Here is a 19,328-nt window from a genome sequence, read left to right as displayed (position 1 = left end):
CTTTTCACCATATTTGTGGAGAGTATTTTTATAAACAATTTTTTTTATAAAATAAAGCAATGCATATTCATTTTAATACACCAAACCACATTACATAAAAAATAAATTTCAATATATTTAATACAAGCATAACTACATTATATTCAATACTATTTTTATATACATTACCAAACACAACCTCTTATTCATTATCATCTTATACCCCAAATAGTAAAATTGAGAGATTTTAATAATTTTCACCCTGTTAATTTTGACATTAAATTAGCTCGACTCGGATTCAACCCGGTCAAAATTCCCCAAAATCGAAGTCTGCTCTAGAACCCTTATTTTCTCCCCATACTCGGCCCCGTTTCTTCATTGAGGTATTTTTCTTATATTCATCTGTATTTATTACAAGTTGATTTTGAATTCATATTCGAATAATTCTGGGTGTTAATTTGCAGCATCTGACTACAATGTTTAAGAACACGTTCCAATCGGGATTTCTTTCCATTTTGTACAGCCTTGGGTATGTAATCTTTGTCTGTTATTGCTAAGTTTTGCAATTTTGACTCCTCTACTTGTATTAAAGATTAGTTTTTTCTGTTTCCCCCAGGAGCAAGCCTCTGCAGATTTGGGATAAAGAAGGTAATTTAAGCTAATATTTGCGTTGCACTAATTTTGTCAGAGAATCAGTGATAGGATTCATGTATGAGCATTTTTCTTTGTGGGTTTGTGTTGACTTGGTGGTTTTGGTTTTTTCTATGGGGACTTATTACTTTATAATTTTTTCCCTCTTTCATGCATAAGCAGATTTTTTTCGTTTTGAGATATAAATGGTTACTTGTTTAGAATCATCTCTGTAGCGTAATTTGTTGATGCGGAGTAGCTTTATTAGAGCATTCAAGAGAGAGTGACAAATACTGGAATCAGTTGTATTGTTGATATGATGTGGTGATTGTTCTGTTGTTTGATTGCTGAATCCTCAAATTCTTCTCGATATGAGAGCCTTAATTTTTTGCTTTACTTAAAAGAACTCATTGTTAGATGATCAGTATTTAAATTCACCGGGCAATTAATTTGTCCCTAAATCATATTAGTATTGTAGAGATTTTGTGATTTGTTTCTCATTGCAGGAAGTTTGACATACTTGAAGAGTTAACTTTATCTTGGTTTCACCCTATGTTAACTTTTTAATTCTTAATCTTTCTCTACATCGTTCTCGCTATTATGGAACATTCTCCTATCCGGCTATCCTGTTCATTCCATATGCTCCAAAGTAGACATGATTGTGCCGTATTCCATGTTGCTCTCCTTTCATTTGCAATCTTCTACAATCTTCATCGCGTGATTGCTTTCTCTATTGTCCTTGGTAACATCCACTAGATATTAAGCAATGAGACTACACGATCCCACAGTTACCAAACTAACCTACAATACAATGCAACAAGAGATGATTAGTAGCTCTCTAGATTCTTTGCACGTGCCTGATATAACACCAACTCACAAATATCCTCAGTTGAAATAGAATCCCGCTTTGCAATTGAAAGAGAGCTACTTTCTTCAGAGATTTCCTTTTCCAAATTTTAACACCTCCATCCTATCTCTCCTTCCTGACAATTCAAATAGAAAGGTTTTACTGAAAGCATTATGCTTACCTCTTCCTCTTTATTCCCTGTGTGCAGTTGTCGATGGACATGTCAAACGGCTGCAAGATGAAGATATCCAATCCAATGTCCTTGAAATTATTGGGTCGAATGTCCAGCAAGCATACATAACGTGTCCTGCAGATCCTAATGCAACTCTTGGAATAAAGCTGCCCTTCTTAGTCATGATAGTGAAGAATGTGAAGAAGTACTTCACATTTGAAATTCAGGTTTTAGATGATAAAAATGTCCGGAGAAGATTTCGAGCTTCTAATTATCAAGTCTGTAAGTCTTTCCAGGATATATAGATTTGTTGCTATGACTTCGTTGTGTCATAATTTGGATATCTTTTTATACATGTAGTCTTCCCAATATATGTCATTAGTTTAAGAAAGCTGCTGAGTGCTGTCTATTTATGATAATTGATAAGCTTAGCATTTGAAAGGAGCTGTAGTTGAGTGTAATGATCTTTCATTTAATCAATGTTAATTTGTTTATGAGCAAAATCCAATTTCTTTTTTACTTGTTAGATGGAGTCCATGATATGAACAGAGTCTTGCTCTTTTTGGTAAGAGCTTGTGTTTGACAGCATTTTTCTGGACTTATAACAGTAGTATTATCATATGTCAAACTTTTCTATGGTTCTTGTTATATGGATTAAGGATTCTCCTACTAAACTCTGAATGGATAACAGTAGTATTATCATATGTCAAACTTTTCTATAGTTCTTGTTATATGGATTAAGGGTTCTCCTAATAAACTCTGAATGGATACATTAATTTAAATAAATTGTGACGAGGAGAAAGTTAGAGACCTGTGAAGTGTCAAAAAAGATAGGAGAATATCTCTGTTCCAGACTAAAATGTCGGAAGTAGCAGTTGCTACATTTAAATGAGGTATAATGTAAATGCCTAATATAAATTCTCTAGCTGTTGCTACATTTCCTGCTTTGTTTGGATGTGGACCTCTTCTCCACAACTGTTGTTTGGAGCATATCTCATATGACAGGTTGCTGTTTTTGTGGCATAGAACAATGTGCTTTATGTAAAAGCTGAATTGGTGAGGATTAGATAATTAGTTGCAGCATAAGCGAGAAATAAAAGTGCTACGATTTTTTTTTTGTCATTCTTTGACCTTGAGATATTGCACTTCATGTAATCTTTTGACAACTTGTGTTAATGCTTATTTACTAGATTCCATGAATGCTGGAGTTTGAAACTTTCACCTGTATGTTGCAGGCGGTCACCCGAGTGAAACCCTATATTTGCACTATGCCCTTGAGATTGGATGAAGGATGGAATCAAATCCAGTTGAACCTTTCTGATTTGACCAGACGAGCTTATGGAACCAACTATGTTGAAACACTGCGAGTTCAGGTTCATGCAAATTGCAGGCTAAGGAGGATATACTTTTCTGACCGTCTGTATTCAGAGGAGGAACTCCCACCAGAATTCAAACTTTACCTTCCAATGCAGGTGAAAGATACTCAAGACTTGCTTTGATTGTAGTGTTGGGACGTCATTTCGATTTTTTTCCTTTTCTTAAGCCTAATGTTCTTCTTTTTAATTTTGTTGACTGTAGAAATCTTGAGAATCTTCTCTTAATACCAGCAGACTAGGCACTTTGGTCGTCGACATTCGCCTGCAGGCTGGTATATTAATCATGGAGTGAAACATTTTGATCTTGGAAGCGTTGATTGCTCTTGGTGGTAATTCAGTTAGTATGTTGTGCAGAGCGAGCACCTGAGTTTATGTTACTTGAGTAGTTTGTTAAAGAAGACTTGGTGTAATTGCAGGTGCATCAGTTGACGCTGTTAAAAAGTATTTAGAAACTTGCTGGACGTTACTATATCTTTAACATCTCAATAATTTGTCTTTCACATAATTACAATTATTAACTGATCTAATAATGACTTGGGTATTCTCAAACGTGATTTAGAGCCCGTTTGGATTGGCTTTAAGTTGGTCAAAACCAACTTAAAGTCCCTTTTCAGCTTTTGGACGTGTTTGTCTAATGCTAACTTTAAGCCAGAAAGTTCTTAAAGTCAGTCAAAAATGAAAAGTTAGGATTCCTAATTTTTTTTTTCTAAGTGCTTAAAGTCATTTTCTTTGACCATGAAAATTACTTTTATATTCATTATATTTTAATTAAATTCTCAAACTATCCTTTTTATTCTTTTAACCCTAAAATTCACATAATTTTTTTTCATTTAAGCACTTTTATCCAAACACTCAACTGCTTATTTATAAAAATAACTTTCAGGACTTTAAAGTTCTAAAAACACTTCATACATAAAAGTTATCTTTTTTAAGCCAATCCAAACGGACTCTTAATAGAAAATATATCTAGTATTAACGAACATTCGAAAGTATTACCACTTCAAGTTCTTATGGTCCTGCAGTTAGTTCTTGAAAGTTCTTCCACTATGTTCATGTTACTTGAATTGCCTTGTGAAGTTAGGTATAACGTTCAATTTTCAAATAAACATGGGTAACATGATAAGTGTCGTAATTTCACAACTTTGGTATTATAACAAACTATATATCTATGTTGAAAAGTGCCGATACATGAATAGGCTTCTATCATGTCTTGAATAACTATGTTTGTAGTGATATGTTTCTTTCAGTAGGATGTATCTTATTGCTAAAATTGAATACTTAAAATTCTAACAGATTCTACAATATAATCAATTATCATTATTTTTTCAAATAGTATTGTAGGAAATATTTTATGTTTTTATATTGGGTCTAATATTTAGTTGGATTAAATAATTAATAAGTATATTATTTAAAAAAAAGGAGAAGTTTAATGTGACATGTCACCGATTATGAGGGGAGAATTTTTTTATTGTGTCAAGTATATTTTGAAGAAAATGATAATAATTAAGTGATTTTGTAATCTTAAAAAATAAAAATAATTTTATTAGGCAATTTCTGAGTGGCCATTCAAAGAATTTACTCATTCTTTTAGATCTAAGAGTTTGTTTGATGTTTTTCAGAAGAAAATATTTTCATATAAGTAAAAGAATATTTTATTACTTCTAGTTGTGATCATTATCTTTCCAGACACGAACAAGAACATTCAAAAAAATAAAATAAGGAAGTGCAACATGTTTTTCTCATTAATATTATTTTGAATCGTTGAGGTTAGGGTTCTTTTCATAAAAATAATTCGAAGAAAAAATAACGTGGAGAGAGAAACAACTGAAAAATAGGTTAAAAGTTTAATTTCAAGGAGACATGAGTTCCGTTAATATAAACCTTAGTTATTTGTATAAAAAAATAGACAAAGACCAAACCTAATAAGTTTTTGAATAACTAAAATTGATAAGTGTATAATTAAAAGATTAAAAACGATAAATATACAATTAAAGGACGACCAAACTTAATAGATTTCCGATAAATATGTAGTTAAATGATAAAACAGTCACGTGATTGGAGGCAAAACTTTAAATATTCCGAAATTAGCTCTACCGACTTTGCCTATTATATAATTGACATGTGTAAGGAATTGATTTACGGCCTTGCATACATAATCTACGCTTCTTTCGTTTGTGGCTCACAATCCTTTGGTTTTGGGATTTGAGGCTATTATTCGCTCTCATCTAAATCTCACACCTCATTGGTCCACGTTCCACATCCTTCTTCCAATTTTGCCCCTCTAAACAAGCCAACTTGCTAAATGCTTGGTGGGGGCATGGAAATTATATTCCATGAATTTATGCTTTTTATTATGAATTTACTAAATACACCTTATATTCTTATTTTCTTTTGCTTATGCAAGGGTATTATAGTCTTTTCACTAGAAGCTCGCAAGGGTATTTTCGTCTTTTCACTAGAAGCTTTCGTTTTCATGGACAGAAATAATTGTGATAACAATAAAAAAAAGTGGATAAATTTATAGCCGTGGCAATTTACAATACTACTGCCGCTTCTGTATCAAGTAGTAGCTGTGAGCTGCTAATATTGTAAAAAAAAGGAAAAAATATATATATACACACTACCAAGTCCCAAAGGTTTCTACTTTTCAACACACAATTTTCTCCCAAGCCAAACAAGAAAAATCTTATCTTTATTTTCCCTTGCTTTCTCCTCCATTTTTGGCTATTTTGGGAAAGTTTTCTTCCTCATTTTCTTGCAATTTCCTCAAGGGTAAGTTTTCTTTTTTGTTTTTGTTTTCAACTTTACGTGTGTGATTTTGCTGTTTGAGTAGGTGAATATGGGTTTGTTGTGTTGTTCATGTCAATTCTTGAGCTGTTTTTAGTGCTTTTGAAGTTTTATGTGTAATTTTGCTGGTTGAAGTTTTGTGTATTTTGTTTTTTGTTCATAAATTTAGAGAAAAGGTTTTGTTTTCAAGAAAAAGAAGAACAAAGACTTTACCTTGGGGTTTGATCTGCTTATGAGTTTGTTCTATCATAATTTATGGTTGAGATAAGTTGATCACTTCTGTTTTATCTCATCTTTTTTGATGTTATTAGAACTTTATGAGCTGCACTGAATTATTTTCTTTCTTCTTTTTCTGAAATTTAAAGTTCCTACCATCTTTTTTTGGCTAGAATATCTGGATGAAAGTCTAGATCTTAAATTTACAACTACTTGTAATTGAAATTTGAGATGAGAATTTCTCTCTGTCTGTTTTAAATATTAGAATAGAGTCGAGTTGACAGCATCCTTTTTTTTCTCATTGGGGGTAAGGGGAGGGGAAATGGGGTAGGAGACTACAAGGTGGAGAATCAAACCTCACCAACCAAAGGGAAAGTTGTTGTCAACTAACTTTGATAATTTAGATAGTTAACCAACTGAGCTACTGAAATTCTCGAATTGACAGTATCAGTTGCTTGGGAAATACAAAAAACTAGGGGAAATAAGATGATTATCTTTGTGGTTAGTTGTGTTAAGATTTATGTGGACTTGGTGTATGTTGAACTTGCATTTATCTACAGCTGAGAAATGTGATGAGTAACTTCTATCAAGCTTGGGGGGATCATTAAGCTTTCTCAGTTGCGTTCTATCTTGATTTCTCAAATTTTACCATGATTACTGTTCTACCAGGTTAATCTTATGGAGTGGTTTGATGGCATTGATGATGGTGATCTTCTTGATCCTAAAAGAGTAGATGGTTTTTCACCATCTTCTGATAGATGGCCACAGTGGGACTCAACACCGTTTGGGAGTTTCAAGTCAGAAATGAAAAGGAACAATATAAGGTCATATGTTGGAGCTGAGGATTGTAAAGTGACCGGGAATGGCCTATCTAATGACGTTGACATGAACTTTGGAATTCATGAGGAGCCTTTTGATAATCCAGCTAGCCAATCTTCATGCTGTGACATGGACCAATGGTCTTCATATCCACCTGAGCAGCTGGAATTTCATCTTGATAACTTGACCTCAATCGATCAGTTGGATGATGTGTTCCTGTAAAGCTCTTAACTCTGTTGAATTTTATTTGGTTTCATTCTGTTTTATTGAATTATTTGATACATAGATGTGGAGTTGGACGGAAGAATCTATCATTTTTCCCAAATAACTGATTGAGTTCTTATATTCCATTATGCAGAAGTTCCTTACTCGAAGACTCTCCAACTGGAATTGATGCGTGTGATGATTCATCTGAATTATCAACAGATTCCCGTTGTAGCATGCTGCTGGATGATGATCAAGTAAGAGATATGACAAGCAACGGTTGTGCTGGTACTGCCAAACATTTCTCTGACCATGCTTTTACTTCACCAGTGAATTGGGAGAGTCGAGAAGTTAACAATTCTTATTTGCTGAAAAAGGTGATGCTTTTGTTCATTTCATGTAACAACTCCAATATGTGAAGCTGGAGTTGAATCATCAACCCCAGAAGAACTTAAAAGACTTCACTGCATCTATATTATGTCATCTGAGAGCTCTAGAGGGACTGGCCCAATGTAGATAAAAGAGTCTCAGTTCATTATGATGTCTTACGCGAAAGGATTCTTGGCTCACTTGGAGTTTTAAATTTGCATTGAGGCAGAAGCAGGGAACAATCCAGGTTACGTCTCATGCTTTCAGTGGAAGGCAATTTTGGGAATATTCCACTTGCATTCAAGCAGGGGCAAACCTTTCATGATTTTTGAGGGTTGAACTAAAATTTGAAGGTAAAAAAGCAGAATTATCTCAAAATCTCTAGAAGAACACAAATTTGAAATTTCTCTTTCCTGGGGAATTGAGCTTGAAGCAGCTGCCCCTCGTTTTGACCTATGGAGTTCCATCCCTACATTAAAGACCGCTTGTAACAGTGTCGAATAGTTCAAACCTCATGTCTGTGGGTCACTTTATTTTGGATATCAAGGGAACTACGAGCAGAATAATGTTTGAACATGTTTGCTTGTAAATTGTTTCAATTTTCAAGTATTATTTGAACTGTACATTTGTCATAAAAAAAACAAATCCAATAGTGCTTTAGTTCAATATGCGAATCTCTGAGGAATAATAGAAAAAATCTAGGTGGTGGTTGTGTTGAATCCATCTTTCTTATATATATCATCCTTTTGAAGGCAAAAATCTTTCAAGTCGAGATCATTTCTGTGTGAGTTTACGAGTCATCTCCAAGTGATTTAACTTTTTTAGCTTTTAGTTTCTGTTAGCTGATAGAACAGTGAAGTATATGATCACACAACTGCTGTTGTTGAACTCAAATGACTATCTAAGTTCACTTTGGGGCTGCTGCTTCTCCTTTTTTTAATTTTTTTTTTTGGTGTTGGTGCGTTTGTGGGAAGGGAGGGAAGTTTGGTCTAGTTTTGAGTATAGTCTTTGTGTCCTCTATTTTATTTCGTAGGAGGTCAGGTGTAGGTGCAGATAAAGGAGGAGACTACTACTTGTTTTTGGGTTTTGGTTTCATGGGAAGATGTTGAGAAGGCATGTGGAGGATATCATAAAGGAACTAGGCAGTTGTGTGTACATATTTTGGATCTTTATCTGATGGTTAGCAGAAACATATGCATACACGTTTATTCTCATACATCATTCATTTCATGTTTATCTGTATGTTGTTGTTATAAGCTTCGCCTATCCGGGTTCTGAAGTCTAAATCTTTGAAATTTTATTCTCAGGCACTACAAGCAGAGGTTGCCGTAAATTTGGAGCATGATAAAGGAGATAATAGAGTGAGTGATGAGGATATATCCATGGAGGAATCTGTCCTACAGCACCTCGAAAATCTCACATCTCAGGTAGTGAAGGTTTTAAGTTTTGGGCTTACCATTGGATTTTTGCGGTGAAATGGCCATATTTACTGAATTTGTGCTCTGTCTTAATACCAACAGCTGACAGAGGAAACCAGAATCTGCTTCCGGGATTCTCTATATCGTCTTGCAGATAATTCAAAACACGATGCATGTCAGAGTAGGAATGCTATGCCAGATCAAGATTCTACGTGGTTAGTGTGCATGCTCAATTACTTTCATTGTTGGACTAGAGTCTAGAACTTGTTAGTGAGTTGTTACACATGATTAGGGAGACTATAACAGATGTATTTCTGTAGGCTCTGCCTGGTTGAGGATCATTAGAGGAATTATATCTTAATTTTGTGAAAGCTTTCATTATTTCTTGTACTTCCTATGCTCAAAATTTTGTAAAAGCTTTCATTGTTGTGTACTTTCTATGCTCAAAATTTCACTGTTGTTGATTGGAACGAAAAAGATAAATGGAAAAAACAAGTTCATTTGAAGCTGAAAATACACACCAAATAATTCAGAGGGAAAATGCAATATGAAACTCTTGTCCTCCTTAGATGAAGGAGAGTACTGGTATTCCTGTATTAATGTCCATATTTTCTCATACTGGAAAAAATTATCAGGTTCAGCAAAGAAGAGAACAGAGAATTGCAGACGAATGCCATTGACAGAACTGTTGCCAACTTTTTGTTCAGCAATGTTGAGTTTGGTGCTTCTGAAGGCTCATCATTGGACTTTACTGAAGCCACCAACATAAGACGGCATTCAGGAGGTGGTATGTTGTGGAATATCTCACCAGGTTCCCCCGGTTGTGATGCCCCTACTTTTAACGGATAAACAATGCACTCCACTCTGCTTACACTTTTTTTGAAGTGGAACTGTGATGGGCACTACTCTGCATCCTAGTTCTTATATTTCGTTCAACAAATCATAGCATGGTCGTCTTGCATTGTCTTGCCTGACCTGATCCAGCTAAGTTTTGACGGAAGCTTGTGTATAGTAGGTGTGATTCAAGGCTAATAGTGTCTTCCAGCTGATCAATAGTTCCTTTTGTAAGATAGCTGCCTTGGCAGAGGAGCTGCTACCTGAGCTCCAAGAGGTCAAGAAAACTGTTCCTGGCGTTTCGCTAGACATCCATGAGTTATGTAAGCAACTAAATGCTGCAAGGATCCCCCGTTTTTTCTTTTAGGCTCCAGATATATTATATTAGTTCAAGGAAAAAACTTCATAGTATGTGTTTATTTTTAGAATTTTGTAAGGAGCTAATACTTTCTATCAATTTGGGTATAAGATAGATAGTAGTAAAGCAGTTGTTTATATCTTTTGGTACTTCAGAGCTTTATATGAGCAAACACTATGAGACCAATGCAAGGTTTGTTGAGTATATTATATGGTTGGTAAGCTAATTTCTGATCTTGTTTTGTTGGCACATATGCAACTTTATAATAGTGTGTGTATACTTGTATTACTTTTAGTTGTTGTAGGGTAATGTAGTCTTTTAAACTGATTTGGTACCGGACAAAGAAATAGTTTGGTGGATGTTATTGTTGGTTAAATGTTGATTGTACGGCTACAAGGAGGTAGTATTTTTTTTAATTACAAGTGCAGTAGATAGATAAGGCTGATTTTCTCTGGATATGATTTTTTTATCTTTTTTTGGTGGAGACTACTACCCCAAATGGGGCCTATGGAAATAAAATTGGACCACCAAGCAAGCAAACAACCACAGCTCATTGGATGTATTTTAGGCAATGTAATTTATGAATTTACGTGTTCAGATTTTATTACGCAATTCACAAAATTTCTTATACATTTATAAATTATATAACTATGAATTTAATTGTTATATATTAAATTTCAAATTCACATTTGAGTTCGAGGAGCACAAAACCTTAGAATTTTTTTTCAAACTTCTTAATTACTACACTAAATCTTCAACTTATTTCAAAAAGTGTCTAACACTTATATATATTTAAATCAAAATTAAATTTATATATATAAATATAATTTTTTAACGAAAAAATAGCGCATGAACTGCATGGTTTAAAATATTGTATCTGATTGGTTTCGTACAAAATTGGCAAGAGGAAATGATAAAAATAGTTGTTTTTTTATTTTACGTAAAATAGGGTAGGTGAGCTCTTTTACTTGAAATAGTTTTTAGTTATTAAAAGAAATGATTTTTATACTATTTTGATGAAGACTAGAAAAGTTAGTCCTTTTATTTTAATTAAACATGAAATTTCAAAAAAATATAATTTTTTTGAATTTTATAGTATTAAATTAAAGAAATATTGAATGTATCAAAATGACTTTTAACTTTGTGGTTTTAAATATATCACATGAGAAATTAAAATTAAAGAATTATTAAAAAAAATTAAAATTAAAAAATTTCTAAAAAAAGATTTTTTTTTAAAAATAAACTAAAAATGAATGCAGGACAAACAAATTGAAATAAAGAAAGTGATACTTTAGTCTTCATCAAATATATATTTATTAATATATGTTCATTAAATTTAATAAAATAGTGGAAAAAAGGAATTTAATCATTAACACAAGTTTAATGTTTAACTTTCAACACATTCAAAAGACCAAAAATGTTTAATGCATACTTTAAAGGTTGTTTTTTTTTCATCGGTTGTCTGGTACCCAAATTAAAGCCTCAATTAATTAAGGTTGTTCAAAATCAAACTAAAATCGATAATCCGAACTTCAAAAAAGTTATTAATTTATTGGTAATGAGTTTATTGATTTAGCAGTTTTGGTAACGATTTTAATTTTTTTATTAGTAGGTTATTAGTTCTTAACTGTTGAGTTTTTTTCTTAACAGGTTAATCGATAACCTGATAGTAAATTAAATAATTATATTTATATCATTTGATATATAAAATACTTGACTTAGAGTTTTGTTTTATACACTCATTTCAGATTGTCTCAAACTCTCGATTATTCTATAATGTGACAATATTTGCTTTTGAACAAGATGCAATCTATTAACTCATGTGCATGGTTCATTTGATTTGTCACCTAGTTTCTAAATAATTTTTAATGATTTTTTTGTGTCAAATAATCGAATTGATAATGATCATAACGAATAAATCAATAACCGATAAGTCAATAACTTAACGGTACTATAACGGTTTAACATGTCTACAAATCGATAACCGATAAATCGAACGAATAGACTTCAAAATCAAACTGAATTCGTGTCACGTAGAACCTCATTCGAGGGAAAACACTCCTACCAAAAATTTTTCTCTACCAAAATTAAAATTCGAGACATCTAGTTAAGATTAGGGATGTGCAGAAATCGAACCGAAAAAAATATTATTGATTTATTGCTATTGAGTTATTGGGTTAACAGTTATTTAATGATTTTATAAAAAATAATTATTGATTTATCAGTTCGGTATTGGTTTTATATATTGAGTTATTGAGTAAAACGATAACCTATTAAGACTATAATAGTTTACTAATTTAATTTTTATTTTTTACTCATACACAAATATCAAACAAAAAATATTAATATAAATATATAATCAATTAATCGCTATATCATACTATTTAGTATTTAATATTTTAGGTTCAAGGGTTTGCAAGTTGCTACGATGGCGGCTTTAGAAATCGTATATTTGTTTTAAAAGTAATTTCTTATTGGTTAAATCGAAAATTAATCTGTTAAAGACCAAAAACCGATAATAAATATCTTATTGGTTTGATTATCAATTTAGCATATTTAAAAATCAATAAATAATAAATTAAATCGATAATACTTAAAATTATAAAAATATGAGCTTTAGTGTACTGTTTTTTTTTTGTTTTTTTTTTCAATTATAGAAGCAACCGCATCCAGTCACTATATCCGCGGACCTCTGACTGTGCATGTTTTTCATGCATATAAAGTTGAGAACAAATCCCGTGGACCACTTTTATCAATAGTATTAGTAAAATGTACTATATATGTAACTCTATTTTCTCATGCAAATCAAATCCTGTGATCAGAGCTAGCTAACACAAAAAAATGACAAGCATCACAAATTTCCTCAAAAGCAAACCCATCACTGAAAAAGCTCAAAGTGAAGAAGAGAGTGATGAGTTTCTTGCTTGTCTTCCCAAAGAAAAAGGCTGGAGAACACCAAATTTGTTCCTCTTCCAAGGCTTTTGGTGTCAACCCAAAGAAATTCGAGCCATAATTTCTATACAAAATCACTTTATAGCTCAAGATACCGATTTAATCATCGCCACCATACCAAAATCCGGCACCACTTGGCTAAAAGCACTCACATTCGCCATTGTTAACCGAAACAACTTCAGTGTTCACCATCAACATCACCCTTTGCTTACTAACAATCCTCATGAACTCGTACCCTTCCTTGAGTACAAGCTTTACGCCGATTGTAACCGTCTACCTGATCTCTCTCTGCTTCCTTCTCCGAGACTCGTCGCGACTCATGTCCCTGTCGGAGCATTACCCGATTCGATTAAGACTTCAAATTGCAAAATCGTTTACATCTGTAGGAACCCTTTTGATACTTTTGTATCAATTTGGCACTACCTTAACAAAATCAAACCCGAATCACAGGGCCCGCTTTCAATTGAGGAAGCATTCGATTTATATTGCAGGGGAGTTATAGGGTATGGTCCTTACTGGGACCATATGTTGGGTTACTGGAGAGAAACTGCATCAAACAAGGTGTTGTTCTTGAAATATGAAGAGATGAAAGTAGATGCATGTAATCAATTGAAGAAATTAGGTGAGTTTTTGGGGTTTCCTTTTACAAAGGAGGAGGAAAAGGAAGGAGTAATTGAAGATATCTCAAGTCTGTGTAGTTTCCAGAATATGAAAGATTTGCAGGTGAATAAGAATGGGAGAGGAGCAATTTCAGACTTTGAAAACAAAGATTTGTTTAGGAAAGGTGAGATTGGGGATTGGATGAATTATTTTACACCTTCCATGTTTCAGAGGCTTTCCAATGTTATGGAAGAGAAATTACAAGGCTCAGGGCTTACCTTCACACTCTGTTGACGACGACCAATAATAATTTCGAGATAAAATTTGAGATAAATCACGTAATTATCTTTATCTCATGCCCATTTGTACTTAACTAGTGGAATTACCCCTTGTTTGGATGGTTGTTAACTATTGTATTTTATTGTATTTATACTTCAATTATATTGTGTCGTATTATTTAAATTCATTGTTAGATAACGACAAAAAGACTTATTTTGTGTAACAATCGATTTGGTGTAATTGTGTCGTTATTTTAATATTTTGTTCTCATTTTGTCTTTACTTGTTATTTAATAATTCTATTTTATCATTTACCTTATAAAGTCATAGTAGCTTTACTCCGTACCTTGCAATTTCTTGTAGATTTATCATTCAAATTATGAATATGTGACATTATGTAACAATAAAGAATGATACAATCTATTCAAACGTTGTATTCATTAAAACAATACAGTACAATAAAATATAACACAATACAATACAACACAATAAATATAATATCCCATATTATTGAATAAGAAATAAAATAATCTCATAAAATATTTATTCTTATTTATTTCAAACGACCCCCAACAACTTGTTTGGGTGGTTCTTACTTATTGAGTTTTATTAGTTTAATAATAATATTTATATAGATTATTACTTAAATTTTATTATATTATATTGTCCAAAATCGTAACATTGTTACCTAATAATAAAAAATATATTTTATGTTACAGTTCTTGTTGCATTGTCACATTTTCCCCTTATCTGATCATTACTTTAATAATCACATTTTATCCTCCTTTGTATTGTTATTATTATTATTATTATTATAAGTTTATATTATAAATATGTTATTACGAAACATCGGAAGACAATGCAATCAATCTAGACATTATGTATTTATCAAAATATTTATTTATAAAAATCAGTATAATACAATACATTATGAAATAATATTTATCAACAATTCAAACAAGCTGTAAAGTTGGAGTTTATGCTACAAAACAGATTTCTTCATTCACATGTCTTTATGTTCGAACATACGTTGCGCAGGGATTAATGTAATGTAATGTAAGAATTAACAATGCAAAGATTATCATACGAGTGGTGTTTCTTTAAAATGTGTATAGTTTAACTTTTAAAAAAAGTTTGTTTAAATATACGTATTGGAGGTTATTTTTGTTCATGTAAAGTTTTAAAGGTGTCTTGTTTAACCTTTTATCTTAGTATAAATATTTTTAGAGATTACACCTTTAGTATTTTATTTTTGAAGTTAAATATTTAATGTGCTACTTTAGAGAGAAAATATTTAACTTGTTTAATTATATTTTAGAGTTAAAATATTTAACTTGTTTAACAATTATTCATTTGTAAAATCATGAAGCAAAAATCAAAGTTTTTTATAATACAATCTTTCCTAGCAATCCTCTTGTGTTCTCTCTTCCATTCTCTTAGCGATTTCTAGAGTTTTAAGTTGACTTGGCATAGCAAAATAGTGAGTAAATGGTGCAAAAAGTGAGGAAATTCTAGAAATTTTGATTATAGAGTTGACTTTGGTCAACAGTTGAAGATCTGATGCTCGAAATAGAATTTCGATGACTGTTGGATTCGGAGGATGAGTTTTAGGCTAGGGTTGGTCTTGGTTGAATTTTTGGAGATTCCGAGCTCGCTTTGGTATTTTGAGGCTCAAAATTAATTTAGTTGTGACTTATCAGGTTCTGGATCAATGAAACCTCGAATTCAAATTTCGATGATTTCATTGAATCTGAAACGTCAAAATTAGTGTGGTAACATATAAAGTTTGTGTTTACGGGATTCTGAATGAATCTCGAGAGTCCAATCCGAGAATTTTGTGCGAAGTGTAATTGCTGTGTTTTTGTTGCAGAAGTTCCCTTCTTTGGTCTCTGCATTCGCAGAGGCACCTCGCATGTTTGCAAAGGCTACCTTATTTGGTCTCTGCATTCGCAGAGGCGCCTCGCGTTTGTGGAGGTTTACGTGTAATTAGCAAAAAGACTAAGGACGGCCCATATACATTAAAGAACCATTTTGATCATTATCTCCTCCTCTTAGACAAAAAAATTTTAAACAAGAAATGTGTTGTTTCGAAAGTGAAAAAAAAATCACCCACAAATAATAGAATGAAAAAAACTACTAAGATTCTACACATATATTAATAAGAAAACAAAAAAAGATAGATATTTCAACTAATTCTATACAAAATTTAACGAATAATAATTAGGCACAGGCTGCGGCATTGAACCTGCAGATATAGAAGCCGGAGAGCTCCTACAGATCGGACAAGTCCCACTCTTCCGCAACCATATATCAACACAATCTGCGTGAAAACAATGACGACATTCCGGTATACAACGAACCGAATCCTTCGCACAATATTCACACAAACATATTGCGCATGTATTCTCATCACTAATCGGACTGGGCAATCTCTTGCTTTCACCCAACACTACTTTGGGGAATGACTCTATAACAGGCCGATCCAATCCGAGGAAGTAGCTATAGATGTTGTAATTATTATTAGTAGTCCCATTGGAAGAAGACGACGACGATGGCGTAAAATCACCGGTTAATTTGACACGAAGACAAGCGTAGGAAGCAAACATGATGAGGGAAATGAGAATCAAAATGCCGACGGCAAGGGCGATACCATATTTGAGGCTAATTGCAGAATCTGCAGGTGAGTTAGATATAGACATTTTTTTTTACGTGTGTGTGAAATTGTTCATGTGTAGCTGCAAAATTAATGGAACAACAAGAAAATTAGGATGGTCCCCGGATGAATTGGGGAGGAAATTAATGAGGTTGGACCAGTGAGTAGATGTTGTCAGAATCAAATAAATGATAAATACTAAGATACATATTGCAATGTTCATCATGTGCATTAGACATTAAAGTATACGGAGAGTTTGAAAATGAGAACCAGGCATACATTGGGAATTGGGCTTACAGCTGAAGAAGAGGAAAATCTGGGAATTCAAAGTGGTTTAGTTGGTTTTGGAACAAACGCATGACGTTCATTTCATCTTCAACTTACCAAAAGTTTCGTGTAAGCACGAGTCTAATAAATTATATTAAAAGTGGTGTTATGTATTTATTTTTTAAAATTTATGAGATACATTTTCTTTAGTAGGATCCAAAAAAGGACACGTACATTTTCTTATTTGATATTTTCTTTTATTAATGTAGGATCAAATAATTATCGAAAAAATATTTGTAAATCACCTGTAAAATATAGACATTGAAATTTTAAAAATACTTTCGACATGAAGCAAATACGTCGATGAAGAGGCTTAAAATTTCAAAAAGATCCTCGACATGAAGCAGACACGGCGCCTGCTTCTAGCCTCTTATTAGTATTGATGTGTGTATATGTATATCTATTCCCTCCAAATAAGTGATGTTTTACCTTTTTATTTTGTTGCAAAATAAATGGTGTGAGATGATATCAATGATGTTCTTTTTATTTTTTCCTTATATAAATAAAAAAGAGTTTTACCTAACCAAGAAACTACTAAATAATTAGATATATCTTTGTTAAAGTATTTATTAAGGGTAATTAATAAATATATATATATATATATATATATATTTTACTTTATAGAAAAATAAATAATTTTCTTAAGAAGTGTCCTCAAACCGAAAACACCATATTTTAAGAGCTGGATTTATTTGGTTAAACAGGCATATTTTAAGCCTTCTCTACTTCGTCGATTCATTATGGTGGTATGACGGGTGATGTGTTCACTTCCGTTCAAATTAATTAAGACATGTTACTTGTAGGGTCAAATTAGTTAACCTCGGGGCAAATTTATAATACATGTTACGGATTTGATTAAATTCATTATTTTTAACTTATATTTTTTATTTGTATTAAAAATTGAGTTTAAGTTATATGCATCATTGGTGTATCTTTATACCATTAAATAAATTTACCAGCTATTGTAGGTTATTCATCAGTTCCAAATCTTTTTCTCTTCCTAAAATTAAGCATTAGTTACCCATTAGTTCCAAACAAAAAAATCTCTTCATAAAACTAAGCACTACAATTATTTTCAACTTACTTCTATGCCTTTGATCTTTTTAATGCAAAAACTTGATACACTTCAAAATTTGAATGCAAGTTTTTATATATAATATTTGTAGTTACATACGCTTCTCAACTAAATAGAAAAATAAAATAAAATTAGTTTATATAGCAATCACAAAAATAATTAAAAAAATAATGTTTACTAGCGAATCCAAACAAAAGAAATTCTTCAAGATCAACTATGATTGAAGCGTTAAAAAATTACTCACAATATCTAACGCATTTAATGATTACTTCACTAATAGTGACGATCTTTTAAAATAAAATTGAAAACATAAAAAATTGATTAACTCTCTAACGATATTAAGAGATAAAAATTTGATTTACACACAAAAAAAGAAATAATATTACTCAATAATAAATTTGATTAGAATATAGCTAGGACTCTAATTGTTTTTATTATCTTTTCCTAAATTTTGATTGAAAAATTATGTGATTATCCTTTAGTTTACTTGATGGTGTAAAAAAATTATACATTGACGGTGCACAAAACTTAAACTCTTAAAAATTTAACTTAATATATATGAATAAACTGTCTCAAATCCATTAAGTAAATAAAATATTAATTCAAAATTCATAAACTTAAAATCTTAAATATTTCTTGACGTACTCAAAATTCAAAATTCATAAACCTGAAAAATTTACTTAATAGTATGTTCATAATTTATTTGTAATAAAAGAAAGGTGCCAAATACAAACAATATCATCGTGAAAATTTCTTCAATGAATAGTTTAGACATTTTGCTCTCATAGATTTTTAATTATCTCTATATTCTATAATCTTTTTCTCCTAAAGAAAACATTATTCTTAAGGCAATTTTGTCTAGTACACTTTTTTCAGCTCGTGTATAATTAATGCTTTTATTATGTATTGAGGTGTGTATCCATTAATACATGAAAATTCAAGGTATTACTAATATAAGAGGTTTTAATGCATGTATTAGTATAGTTAAAGACTCAATTGTCCCTCAAAACAGTTTTACATCTTTTCCACCAATTTGTGGAGGTTATATTTATAAATGAATAATTTTAAAGATAATTATGCAATGCATGCTATTTTTATTACACAAAACCAAATAATGCATAATAAATAGTCTTTTCATAGCTAATACAAGCATAATTAAATATACTCTATTTAGCATAATTCTTATATACCCTACCAAACCCTCTTACTTTTTAGTTAATATACTAATTTTGCTCTTAATAAGATAATTTATAGTTAGACAAATATTATTTTAAAATTTCGTACTAATCAAATTATGTCATGTACCTTTGAGACCGAAAGTAGTAGTAGTTTGGGATGGCACAAAATGACAATAAGGGATATAGTTGTCAATTTAATATTGTAATGAAATGTGAGACGCATAACCCACTCAACGTGCATTCAAATTAAACCACA

General features: G+C 31.7%; 4 protein-coding genes across 4 annotated transcripts; 3 read left to right on the top strand and 1 right to left on the bottom strand.

Moving 5' to 3' along the window:
- Positions 1-213: 213 nt before the first annotated feature.
- On the top strand, positions 214-3,509 carry LOC129886390 (uncharacterized). Its single transcript, XM_055961058.1, has 6 exons — positions 214-362; positions 444-508; positions 596-627; positions 1,665-1,906; positions 2,864-3,100; positions 3,207-3,509. Exons 2-6 carry the CDS (start codon positions 456-458, stop codon positions 3,213-3,215), a joined length of 573 nt encoding a protein of 190 aa, XP_055817033.1. The 5' UTR covers positions 214-362; positions 444-455; the 3' UTR covers positions 3,216-3,509.
- Positions 3,510-5,571: 2,062 nt separating this feature from the next.
- On the top strand, positions 5,572-10,260 carry LOC129886389 (protein LNK4-like). The gene is made up of 6 exons (XM_055961057.1): positions 5,572-5,776; positions 6,677-7,044; positions 7,185-7,407; positions 8,707-8,826; positions 8,920-9,032; positions 9,453-10,260. The coding sequence occupies exons 2-6, from the start codon at positions 6,686-6,688 to the stop codon at positions 9,664-9,666; spliced, it is 1,029 nt and encodes a 342-aa protein (XP_055817032.1). The 5' UTR covers positions 5,572-5,776; positions 6,677-6,685; the 3' UTR covers positions 9,667-10,260.
- A 2,530-nt stretch (positions 10,261-12,790) lies between these two features.
- LOC129884711 (cytosolic sulfotransferase 15) lies at positions 12,791-14,002 on the top strand. Its single transcript, XM_055958996.1, has one exon. The coding sequence runs from the start codon at positions 12,851-12,853 to the stop codon at positions 13,853-13,855; it is 1,005 nt and encodes a 334-aa protein (XP_055814971.1). The 5' UTR covers positions 12,791-12,850; the 3' UTR covers positions 13,856-14,002.
- A 1,987-nt stretch (positions 14,003-15,989) lies between these two features.
- On the bottom strand, positions 15,990-16,805 carry LOC129884710 (putative RING-H2 finger protein ATL69). The gene has a single exon (XM_055958995.1). The coding sequence runs from the start codon at positions 16,536-16,538 to the stop codon at positions 16,035-16,037; it is 504 nt and encodes a 167-aa protein (XP_055814970.1). The 5' UTR covers positions 16,539-16,805; the 3' UTR covers positions 15,990-16,034.
- Between the last annotated feature and the right edge of the window lie 2,523 nt (positions 16,806-19,328).

This window comes from Solanum dulcamara, chromosome 4 (assembly GCF_947179165.1).
Source record: "Solanum dulcamara chromosome 4, daSolDulc1.2, whole genome shotgun sequence".
In the NCBI taxonomy this organism is placed as follows: domain Eukaryota; kingdom Viridiplantae; phylum Streptophyta; class Magnoliopsida; order Solanales; family Solanaceae; genus Solanum; species Solanum dulcamara.
Note: the sequence above shows the minus strand (reverse complement) of the source record. Positions and strands in the feature narration are given on the sequence as shown.